The sequence below is a fragment of the Ictidomys tridecemlineatus genome, chromosome 6, assembly GCF_052094955.1.
Source record: "Ictidomys tridecemlineatus isolate mIctTri1 chromosome 6, mIctTri1.hap1, whole genome shotgun sequence".
NCBI classification, from domain to species: Eukaryota; Metazoa; Chordata; class Mammalia; order Rodentia; family Sciuridae; genus Ictidomys; species Ictidomys tridecemlineatus.
This window is the reverse complement of record NC_135482.1, coordinates 58,296,740-58,309,962: the sequence shown is the minus strand read 5'-3', so window position 1 is coordinate 58,309,962 and position 13,223 is coordinate 58,296,740. Positions and strand designations below refer to the sequence as shown.

General features: G+C 34.4%; 1 protein-coding gene across 1 annotated transcript; it reads right to left on the bottom strand.

The window, feature by feature from the left end:
* Window positions 1–11,970: 11,970 nt before the first annotated feature.
* On the bottom strand, window positions 11,971–12,912 carry LOC101974183 (olfactory receptor 6C2). The gene has a single exon (XM_005342441.2). It carries the CDS (start codon window positions 12,910–12,912, stop codon window positions 11,971–11,973), a length of 942 nt encoding a protein of 313 aa, XP_005342498.2.
* Window positions 12,913–13,223: the final 311 nt, after the last annotated feature.

Below are 13,223 nucleotides of genomic sequence, written 5' to 3'. Positions count from 1 at the left end.
TCAGCAACAGACAGTTGGGTCTTTATGTTTTATTTATTTAGCTTTGCATCTTTTAGTTGAGGAATTTAATATGCTTACATTTAAATACATTTCAATCGGTAAATACTTACTACAGCCATTTTGGAAACTCTTTCTTGGTTTTATTATATTTCTTTTCTTCCCTTTCCTCTTTTTTGCCAGTCTTCTTTTGTGATTAAGTGATTTACTTCCTTTGTGAATGTGTTTTGATTTATTTCTTATTATTTTTGGCTTATAGATTTTTTTGTGTTTTCTCTGAGGATTCCAAAGACATCTTTGATTATAACAAGTTATTTTAAAATATTTACAACATAGCATTATTATGAAGGTTAAAAAATGAAGACAAAGGAAAAAGAAACTATACTAATAAAAACATTACATTTGCACTCCACTCCTCTCCACATTTTCAATTTTTAGTATCCCACCTCACATATCCCATAAATGTACTGATGTAGTTACTGAATTTAAGCTCGTTTTGTTCATCATTTTCATACTAAAGACATAAATGATCTACATACCACCTTAGAACATTAGGGCATTGTGAATTTTTTCTGTTACTCTTACTCTTGAGTTTTAAATCTTCTCATCTTTTCTTCTTACTCTTGAAACATCAGTTTCTTTCATTTTAAATAACTCCCTCTAGTATTTTTTGGCATTTATTTCTGGTGGGGACAAATTCTCTCAGATTTTAGCTAAACATACATTTACTTTACCTCTTTTTCAGTTCAAAGAATAGCTTTGATGGGTACAGTGTTTTTTGCTAATAATTTACTTTTCCTTTTTCTAAAACTCTCATGCCCCTCTTTCTTGCCCTATAAGATTTTGCTAAAAAGTCTGCTGTCAGGTAAATTGAGACACCCTTATGTGCCGTCTGTTTCTTTTCTTCTGCCCTCTTGAGAATCTTCTTTTTATCTTTCACTTTGATAACTTCATTAAAATATGTCTTGGAATAGACTTGGTCAAGATAAATCTGTCTGGTGAACCTTGACATTCCTATACCTGGATATTTGTATTCTTCCATAAGTTTAGGGAGTTTTCGGTTATTATATCTGACAATAAGTTTTTTATCCCTTAGGCATTCTCAAGTCCCCGTGGAAGCCCAATAACACAATTATTTGCTGTTTTAATGGTATCCCCAAATCCCCAAAGGCTTTCTTTATTCCTCTTCTTTCTTCTCCAAGGGTGCATTTTCAAATAACCTTTGAGTTCAATAATTCACTTAGCAGTTTAATCAATATTGCTATAATGCTTTCTCTCATATTTTAAAATTTTGCTTAGTGTATTTTTTGTGGTGCAAGGATTTCTGGTCATTTTTTTCATTTTCAATTGCTTCAAATTTTCTGCTAATAATTTTTTACACTTGATCTTTTCCCTATATTTTCTTGAAGCTTATTACATTCCTTAAAATTATTCTTTTGGAGTCTTCATTCAAGAGTTTACATCCATGTGGGTTACTATCCAGTCGTCTTTGTATACCTTATTTGGACAGTTAGTTGTTCCATGAAAATTCTTGATGCTTTTTGGTGTACAATATCATTAAAGTGTTGGGTGTTTATTCCAATCTTCATAACCTATCTTTGTTTATGCCTTTATTTCTAGTAATTTTAAGTGGCCTGCTTCGTTTCTCTGAGTCCATAGTCATTTCTGCTATTTCAGCTCTAGATAGTGTTCTAAGTCCAGGTTTGCTACACATTTGCTTAATGTGCTCATTGTGTCAGCGCTAGAGGGCAATCCAAGCACAGTTTGTCCCAAATCTGAAGTTGTGTTGGGCAGTATAAATTGGCTTGGTTTTAGAGGTTTCAGGCTATGGTTGCTTGATCCCATAGCCTGCTGAGACAAGACTTGCACTGGAATGAACCAATTAGAGGGATAGATATTAATATTGGTGAGTATTTACTTGTTTACTTGTACTATTTTAGATACTAACCTACACAAAATCATAACAAAAAAATCTATGAATTGAGTACAGTTATTTTTTTCTGTTACAACAAATGAACAAATCTAAATTCCAGAGAAGATAATGTTTATTTTTCAAAGTGTCAACTTGTAAATGACAAATTCAGAGTACAAACCCTGGCAACCTAATCCCAGCACTCATACACTTGAACACATTATGGCTATGAAACGTAAAACTGACTCTCTTGGATCCACGAGATAAGTCAGTAATTGATACCTAATCAAAAAAATACGTCAATGAACACCTCCAATTAGCCGTTTAATTGAAATTGATAGTGGTAATGTCTTGCTTTTCTATAAGAAATAAAAAATAAAGAATTATACTTTTTATATTATGAGAAGGTATTGCATTTTGCCAATTTTTTTTCTCAAGCTATTGGGATGGTGATATAATTTTATCATTCATCCTATTAATGTGGATTCTCTAATTAATGGATTTGCCCTTATTGAGCCATCCTTGCACCCTAAGGATAATCACTCTTTTATAATTAAAAAAAAGTAAAAACAAACTCTGAACAAACTAGATTCAGAAGGAATTAGTATCAACCTCAAAAGTCAGTGTATAACAAGCTCACCACTAACACCATATTCAGTGATGGAAAACTTGATACTTAATAATCAAAATCAAGACAAATTTCCCAATACTTACCATTTTCATGCAATATAAGACTGAAAGATAGAACTAGATCAATTAGACAAGAATATGAAATGAAAGGCATTCAATTTGAAAAAAAAGTCAAATTATCTTTGTAGACATACATAGTCTTCAATGAAGAACACAATGAAGATACACACACACACACACACACACACAATAACTGTCAGAACCAATGAACAAGTAAAGTTGCAAGATACCATACCAACGTACAACAATCAGCTGCATATAAATGCTAACAATAAACTATTTGAAAAGTTTGTAAGAAAACAATTTATTTTACAAAACCATAACAGAATAAAATACTTAAAATAAATGTAACTGAATAGAGAAAATACTTCCATGCTGAAAACAATAAAATACTGATTTATGACTTTAATAAAATACTGAGGGACACAAATAAATTTAAAAATACCATGCTTATGGATTGGAAAATTTAACATTTTTAAAGTTTTCTTTGTACAAAGTTATCTATACATTCAATGCAATTTGTTTCAAGATTTCAAGAAATTTTTTTTTTACTGAAAAATAAAAATGCCTAAAATTGGAATGGAATAACCAAAGACTTTGAATAGCCAAATAAGACCTGAGAAAGAATAGAGCTGGAGCCAAAATACTTGCTGATTTCTAAATATATTACAAAGCTACAATATAAGAAGAGTATGTCATTTGTAAAAAGGCATGTAAACTAATTGAACAGAATAGAGAGCTCAATAATACTCTCATTTAGGTACAGAAAATTGATCTTTTACAAGTGCTGAAAATTCACAATAGGAATGACAATTTATACAATAAATAGAATTGGGAAATGGCATATTCACATGCAAAATACTGAAACTGGAGCCTTAGCTTCCATTATACATAAACTGAAAAAGTACTAAAGACTAAACATAATATCTGAGACAACGGATATACATGCATGCACGCACACGTATACACACACACACACACACACACACACACACACACAGCTGAGACAGTAAAACTCCTAGAAAGAAATACATGCTAAAAGATTCATGGCCATGGTCTTGGCAATGACATCAAAATCTCAGGTGATAAAAAACAGACATAGACAAGTGGGAACACATAAAATTGAGAATCTTCTGCACAGCAAAGAAAACAGCAGAATTAAAAGGCATCCCATGGAAAGAAAAAATATTTATATACCATAAACATATTAAAGGATTAATACCCAAAATATAAGAAACTCTGTAGACTTGACAGAAAATGAATTTATGTATTTGAAAAAAAAATGAGAAAAGGACCTGAATAGTCATTTTTCAAAAGAGAATATACAAATGTACAGTTTTCAACATCACTAATTATCAGAGGAGTGCAAATTAAAACCACAGTGAGGCATCACACTTGTTATGATGGCTAGTATATAAACAAAAGCAGAAACAACAAACCCTCAAACTAAAAGTAGCAAGTTTTGGACAGAGGAGGAGAGGCAAAGAAAAGACCACCAACTCCAATTTTACATCAAATTAAAGCAAGCTTATAATTCTGACCAGCCGGATCTGTCTCTTTCAAAATCCTTGGGTTAGAGAATCATCCCACAGGTCTCTAGCAGCATGGTTTTATAGCACAACAAGTTGCAAAAGGGGGGTGTCTTGAGAACTTACAGATAACAGGATTTTGGCAAGCATAATACAAAACCAGATAGGAGGTTAATGATCTAAATGGTTTAACATTTCAAGTTAGGGAGTAAATTTAGATCTCAACACCAGAATTTATGAGGCAACACTAAGGTTTTAAAGAGGGTTGTTTCTGGTCAGAGAAAATCAGAATTTATGAGGCTCCAATAAGGTTTTAGAGAGGGTTGTTATCTGGTCATGGAAAGCCAGGCATGGGTGAGTTCAAGTCATGGGGCAGGAATTCAAAGCAAGTTTGGAAATTGCAGTAATTTATAGTAAAACAGAAATTAACTTCATGATTTTGTGATGAGATGGCTCCCAATATTAAAATGGAATTAGGCTGGGTTCATCAGGATGATGGTCCTCAGGAGATTTAGTCATGAGCCTTAGACATATGGTTCAAAGTCTTAGACCCAGTAAACAGGCCTGCCCAGCTTCTAGGACTTCTCTGCAGTAAACTTAAAACATGAAAGACAAAGAGAAGATTCAAGTTGGGGAACTAGAGCTTGCCCCATCTGTATGTAGCTCTTGAAAATCAGAAAGGCGATCTAAGAACATAACCAGAGCAGGATTTGTTGTTTGTAGTTCTTGATAGGCAGGGCAACAGCTCATGTCACATTTCATTAGAAATAGAAAACAAGAATATGGAGGTGGGGAGGTGGGTTTGCTCTGCAGTATTCTCAGTCTAAGGAAGAGGTTGAATTCTCAGTCTAAGGAAAAGGATGAATTGGCAGCATCCGCCATAATTCACATTTGAATGGTCCTACTCCAGCAATAAGACCTGTCCCTCAGGAAAGACTAAGACTCAGACTACCAAATATGACCACCACAAAATTCTCCACTCCAGTGGGGTCTCAGAGACATCCAAGTGATGGGAGAAGATATATTAGAACTTAAAACATTTCCAACTTTTGAGCAGTTAGACCAACAAAACCAAAATGTTATATTTCATGCAGCTATTCCTTTTAAAATATTTTTTAAAAAATTAAGATATGCTTGCTTCATGTATGGCCCAAACTTTCCTTTTGTGCAAAGTTTGATAAAACTGGTGTATAATGAGGCCCTGCAGCTTCGTGATTGGATTAGCTCTGCTAAGGCTTCACTTTCAAAAGCTGAATATTTATTTTAGAAATCGAATTGCATGGATATTTGCTCTGAGCAGGCAGAAACTAACAGAAGGCATGGAGTTTAAATTACTTTACAAATGTTGATTGGGACATGACAATTTGCTGATTTGGAGCAACAGTTAGATTATAACTTACAAACTTATACTCAGATTAGTGTATGTGTGAGAAGGACTTGGAGATAATTACATACGGAGGGAGAGAAAAACTAGATTTCATTCAAACCTGGTAGGGGCCTGAGGAAATATTTCTCAGATTTTGTAGTATATTTCTATCAAGCTGTGAGCTGTATGATCAGAGATTTGAAGGCCTCTGAGATGATAGTTAAACAGCTAGCTTTTGAAAATGCTAATAAAATTTGGGAAGAGATCATTTGGCCCCAACCCAAAAAGCGAATGATATCAGATTACATACATCTTATTTCAGAATTGGGACCAGCCTACTTCCAGGGTGTATCCATGGTGACTGCATTAAAACAAATTTTACAACCTCCATTAAAGGAGATCAATTCTAAGAGGCAATGCTTAGACAAGACAGGGCAAGACAGGGCACATTGCAACAAATTGAAAACCAGTCACAAGTACAAAGGAGTGTAACAGGTTTTGTCTGCAATGACAGAAAGGTAACCCGAGGGTACGGGCATGCCATGCCCAGAAGGTTGTAAAGGGAACATCTCTGATTACATATCAGGGAAACTGGAGGTAGGGCCAGCCCCATCTCAGCCAAATAATGGGAGCATCACAATTTGCTCTAGAGCAGCTATTGGCTGTGGGTCAACCGTCACTCACTCTATCCCAGCCTCCTTATGTACAAGATCAGTCTCACATTACTTCCAAGATAATTTCCACTCAGGAATAGGGAGCTGAGAGCTCTGTTCCACCTCAAAATACATACTAACACCAGAGATGGGTTCAAAATGATTTTGACAGGCATTTGCGTAACTCTACCATGAGATACAATAGGTTTAATATCGGATAAAAACAATTTAACTCAAAAAAGAATTCAGGTACTACCAGGTTTTCTTGATGTAAATTTTATTGGGGAAGTTAAAGCTGCTATTCAAACAAATTCCATTATTCAGCTTTCTCAAAAGTACACCATAGTGCAAATTATTATCTTGCCTTGTCATTCCACAAGGAAAGAGTTATCAGATGGACCCCATGAAATCCAGATTTCTGGGTCCCCAGACACAACATCCATGGATCAATTCATTAAGAAATAGAGCCATCTATTGAATCTTAAAATTCATTACAAAATTTTCAAGGGAGTTAAATATACTGGTGCATATATCTCTGTAATCTCCAGTAAATTCTAGACCTGAGATTGGGCTTTACACACAGCACCTGCCCACCGAGAAGGCATTGGATCTCTTAGCCTGCTCAAAGTGCTCAATACCTTCAATGGGAAAACAAAGATAGCAATTCAGGACTCTTTATAACTTATGTCTTCAATACTTTGTCAGTACATTTATTGGGGTGAGATATTTTGAGCATCCTAGAAGTTTTGTTAAAAACCTAATTCCATGGTGACATCTCAGATGTTTAATCAAAGATCTATTTCCACTAAAGTATTAAAAGGAAATTAATAGGAAAGGTATTTACCTATTCCTCAGTCTTCTCAACAAAGACAATTTAAATTATTGAATTCATCTAATCAAAAATCTTAACAGAGGCATTGATCTGTGTACCAGTCCAGGAAACAGCAGAAAAATAATTACTTGTCTGATGATCATGTCAGGGTGAACCAATGGCCCCTTACATGGGAAAAGCTCCAAGTAGCCCATAATTTTGCTCAAGAACAGCTTCAAGCTGGTCATATTGAAGGTACTCTAAGCCCTTGGAATACTCCACATTTTATGGTAAAGAAAAAAATCTGGCAAATGGAGATAGTTACAAGATCTCAGAGCTATTAATTAACTATGGAACCAATAGGAGCTTTATATTCTGGACTTCTTCTACAGATTTCCCTCTTATCAGTTAATAGTAATAGATTTAAAAGATTGTTTTTCATTATACCATTACATCTAGATGACTGTAAGAGATTTGCTTTTAGCATCCCAGCAATAAATTTCAGAGAACCAGTTAAGAGGTTTTGCTGGAAGGTGTTGCTTCAAGGTATGAACAATAGCTCCAAAATATGCCAGAATTTTGTAGAATAGGCTGTGGATCCAGTATGAGAATAATTTCCTGATGCATATATAATCCATTATATGGATGATATTCTTTTTGGTCACACTAGTTCAGATGTGCTTTTAAATTTTTTGCTGAATTAGAAACTTCACTTACTGCAATGGGTTTATGCATAGCACCTGGAAAAGGTGCAAAAGACTTTTTCTTTTCAATATTTAGACAACTTAATCAAAGGAAGAACAATTTGTTCACAAAATCTACAAATCAGATTTGATAGTTTATGAACTCTTAATGACTTTCAGAAATTACTAGGTGACTTAACTTACTGCAGCCAAGTTTAAAATTAACCACTGTGGATTTCTGTCCTTTGTTTCAGATTTTACAGAGAGATCCTTCTTCAGCTTCTCACCAACTTATGGCAGAGCAAAGACAGCCTTGACAAAAATTGAAAAATCTATTAGACTGCCCAGCTTACTAGAATTAATCCATAAGAGTCTGTATATTTTTTAACATTTCCCACTATTTATTCTCCTACAGGGGCAATATGGCAGTCATTGGGAGTTATTGAAAGTCTTCACCTAACTCACTCTCCCCAAAATTGTTGAGTCCTTACAATTGGTTAGATCAGAGTCTTCTATATTTTTTTTATTTAATTGATTTTATTTTTTTAAATACATGACAGTGGAATGCATTACAATTCTTATTACACATATAGAGTACAATTTTTCACAACTTTGTATAAAAAATATGTTCACACCAACTCATGTCTTTATATATGTACTTTGCCTTTTTTTTACATTTCAATCCTTATTACAAATACATACCACAAATTTTCATATCTCTGTATGTATGTATATTGACACCCAATTCATATCTTCATATATGTACTTTGGATAGTGAAGTCCATCACATTATCCCATCCTTGCTGATCCCCTGCCCCCTCACCATCCCTCCCACTCCTCTATTCTATCTAGAATTCATCTATTTCTCCCATGCTCCCCCTCCCTACCCAACTAGGAGTCAGCCTCCTTATATCAGAGAAAATATTCGGCATTTGTTTTTTTGGAATTGACTGACTTCACTTAGCATTAACTCCTCCAATGCCATTCATTTACCTGCAAATGCCATGATTTTCTCTTTAATGCTGAGTAAAATTCCACTGTGTATATATACCACATTTTATTTATTCACTCATCCACTTAAGGTCATCTAGGTTGGCTCCACAGTTTAGCTGTTGTGAATTGTGCTGCTATAAACATTGATGTGGCTGCGTCCCTGTAGTATGCTGTTTTTAAGTCCTTTGAGTATAGTCCGAGAAGAGGGATAGCTGGCTCAAATGGTGTTTTCATTCCCAGATTTCCAAGGAATCTCCATACTGTTTTCCATATTGTCTGCACCAATTTGCAGACCCACCAGCAATGTATGAGTGTAGCTTTTCCCCCACATCCTCACCAATACTTATTGTTGTTTGTATGCATAATAGCTGCCATTCTGACTGGAGTGAGATGATATATCTTAGAGTAGTTTTGGTTTGCATTTCTCTGATTGCTAGAGATGATGAGCATTTTTTTCATATACTTGTTGATTGATTGTGTTGGGAGTCGCCTTGGCTCCAAAGACTAACCTCCATCCCCCGAGAAGAGCTGTCCAATGGTGAGTCCTGCTGACTCACATGATCCTTACCCACCAATCAGAACTTCCCCATCACCTCCAATGATGAGTCCTGCTGACTCACATGATCCTTACCCACCAATTAGAATGCACCCCATGCCAGCTGCCAAAAAATGTTAAATTGTTAAACTCTTTCAATTGTCAATCCACCCCCAGCCCTATAAATATGCAGAGCTGCCTCAATAAATGGGCATTTTCTCCAACAGCAAGCATTGATCATTCTTTCAGATTGTATATCCTCTTCTGAGAAGTGTCTGTTCAGATCCTTGACCCATTTGTTGATTAGATTATTTGTTTCATTGGTGCTTAGCTTTTTGAGTTCTTTATATACCCTAGAGATTAGTAGATCCTTCTATTATTTTAACCCCTTTTTCTACTCAAAACCAGTTGCCAGTTGGTTCTGGCAATCTTTCAATATGTGGCTTATAGATTTTGCTAACTTTTTGTGGTCAAATAGAAAGTCACCATCCTTAGGATAAGGTTATTAAATTTGCTCTTGTAATTTTATTTATTTTTCCCAAAATTGTATGTGCTCTACCAATAGTCAGAGCAATAACAGTGTTTATTGGTGGCTCAATTCAGGAAAAGCAGGCTTCTAGAGCCATGCTCATACTGAGATAAAACAGACATCATATATTTCTGCACAATGAGCAGAATTTCATGCTCTCCTTTGCATTTTATTTCACATTACTAATGAGCCAATTAATGTCTATAGTGACAGTACATATATGGTTGGAGTTGGAAAACATTGACACAGTTGCTATTTGAAATACACCATCAAAGGAGTTATTCCATTTGTGCCACTATTTATATAAGGTAATCAAATTTATCAATATCCTGTTTCATTCATCATACCAGAGCACATTCTAATCTTCCTTCTTTAGTATCAGGTACTTATAAGATTCATACTTGTTGTTATCTGTCAACGAATTTCTTTATATGATTGCACATAAAACTCACATTAGTTACCTCATTAGAATATTTCTAGTTTACATAAAACATTTCATACTACCAGGGAGAAAGCTCATCAAATTGTTCACCTATGTCCACAATGTGTTATACATTTTCCAACTTCACCAACTGGCGGTTAGTCCCCATGGTTTATCACCAAAGAAGTTATAGCAAATGGATGTAACTCACGTCCCTCAGATTGGCAAAAATTGTTATGATCATATTTTTGTCAATACTTATTCTCAATTTATCTTTGCCATTGCCCTTGTAAAAGATAATACTCAATATGTCATTTCTCATTGCCCACCTGCTTGTACAGTATTAGACTGTCCTTTACAGGCTGAAAACTGATAATACTCCAGCTTATACTAGTTCTTCTTTTAAACAATGTTGCCACAAATTTTGTATTGATCTAAAAAAAAAAGTATTCCCTATAACATCAAGGTCAAGCCACAGTAGAATGAGCTCATTTTTCTACTAAGTAACAATTACTTAAACAAAAAAGGGGAAATAAGACCCAATAAAATAATCTTATTCATGTTTGTTTTCCTAATTTTTTTTTAAAACTGTGACTCTGTGGAGATACACACATCTTCCACTGCAGCAGATCCATTGGTCCTAGTTTGGTGGAAACATTTAAAACAGGACAGTGGAATGAACCAGATACAGTGATAATGAGAGGTAGACCACATCTTTGTGTTTTCCCTCTGGAGGGAAAACTTTCCTTCGCCCTTATGCTATGTTTACAACAGAAAATAATCAGTAATATAAAGAAAGAGCATACAGAATGGGAGAAAATGTTCATCACATTCCCCACAGATAAGAGCATTAATTTACAGGTTATATAAAGGACACAAAATTTTAACACCAAAAAAAACAAAAAATTACCTAATCAATAAATGGACTAATGAATTCAACAAGTACACTTTTAATAGTTTCAAACTCTAAGCTCTTTAAGTTTTGAGTATTTTCTGTATTATTCCCTTGATCTTAATTTCAATTTACATCAGCATCTGTATTTCATTATTTTTTCCCTAGTATTATCATCATATATCCTTAATATCTTTTTTTTAAATCTTTCATATTTGTTTGTATTGATTTAACTAGATTTCCTATTTGTGAGAATGTAGAATTTAGTGTTCCAATTCACTTTCATGCATCTATTCTGAATTAGAAACCCATAATAAGTGATTTAATGTTTATATTGTTTTAGATTAAATATATATTTGTAAATAATGTTGTTCTTGTATATAAGGAAATAGCAAACCAGTCTTATCAGTGATGTTGAAGATTTATCCATTTCTTCAATTCTAATCATAAACTCCTGTTAATATCTCCTTTTCCAAATATTTTATGGGCCTGAATGCCTTATTTGGTATAATATATTTAAGCATGTCTTTGGTGTTTGTGTTTTTTAATTTTTTTAAAAATTTTGATTTTTGCATTTGTGATATTGTACCTTGTATTACAGGAAAAATGTAACTACCACTATTGCCATATAATTTACCCATAGATAATTTATACAATTTAAAATACTATTTTACATCCTAGAGCAATATTTCCTACAGCAATATTATTTTTGCCACATCTTCAGCTCAGAAGTGGAGAAAAATGTAATTGCTTGGAAATTATATATTTAGTTTCACAATGAAGGAAACACAAAGTATGAATTTGATTTGAAGTAATAAAGAGTTTAATAAAGATGAGATTTGGATGAAGTATTAAATGTCATTAAGATGGCTAAATGGACAAAAATGTAGAAAGGAAACAATGAAGTCATTTAGAAGCAGCAATAAAAGAATTACAGAATGTTTTATTTGTCTAAACTTCTACTTCTTTGAGAGAAACACAATCTTCTTTATGGAGTCATTGAAAGCGAGTTTCACTTGCTTATTCCTCAAGGTGTAAATGAAAGGGTTCAGCAAGGGTGCTACAGAAGTGGTGAGAACTGAAACTCCTTTATTTATGGCCACCTCTTCCTTTGCTGAAGGCTTGATGTAGATGAAGATGCAGCTGCCATAGGTGATGGAAACCACAATCATGTGGGAGGAGCAGGTGGAAAAGGCCTTTTTCCTTTGCTGAACAGAGGGGAATCTCAGAATGGTCCTGATGATGTATGTGTAGGACAGAACCACACAGACCAGGGTAATAATAAGGGCAAATACAGCCACAAATAGAACTATCTGTTCTATTATCCATGTGTCTGAGCAAGAGATCTTTAGGAGGGGACTTGCATCACAACTGAAATGATCAATGGCATTAGAATCACAGAATTCAAGCTGGAGACCTAAGAAAAGGGGTGGGACAATAATAATCAAGCTAGATATCCAGCAGGAGAGGACTAATAAGGTGCACACTCTGTTGTTCATGATGGTCATATAATGAAGGGGTTTACAGATGGCCACATACCGATCATACGACATGGCTGCCAGGAGAAAAAATTCTGTTGTTCCAAAGAGAAAACCAAAAAATATCTGAGTTGCACAAGCATTGTAGGTAACAGTATTGTCTCCAGTTGATAAACTGTACATGAATCTAGGGATACAGACAGTAGTAAATGAAACTTCTAGGAAGGAAAAGTTTCTGAGGAAGAAGTACATAGGTGTCTTAAGATGGGAATCCACCAATGTGAGGATGATAATAGTCAGGTTCCCCATTACACTCAACATGTAGGTGAGCAACAGAAAGATAAAAAGCAGAACTTGCACATTTGGGTCATCCGTCAGTCCCAGCAGGATGAAAGTGGTTATTGTTGTGTGGTTCCTCTTCATTGAACCTTGATATTTACCTAATCCTTGTGTAAAAATCAAGATTTTATAAAGAGACAGATATTCAAATCCTATAGCAAAAGACTATGCATATAGAAGTTAAACAAATCAGTGTATGTTTATTTTCTCATTTTATATCATAATCAATATTTTTACTATTACAATAGCCTTCTTGTATTTTATGTGTATAAGCAGTGGAGATTTGTTATTGTCAAGCATCCAACTTTTTCTTTAATCATTTGTTCCCCTCAGAATTTAAAAATGTAGTTGATTTGTCACATACAAATCTTTAGGTGAACTCGATTTCCATATTG

Bases quoted from the DNA above. Each gene is read 5' to 3' on its own strand.
- LOC101974183 (XM_005342441.2), bottom strand. From the start codon at position 12,912: ATGAAGAGGAACCACACAACAATAACCACTTTCATCCTGCTGGGACTG.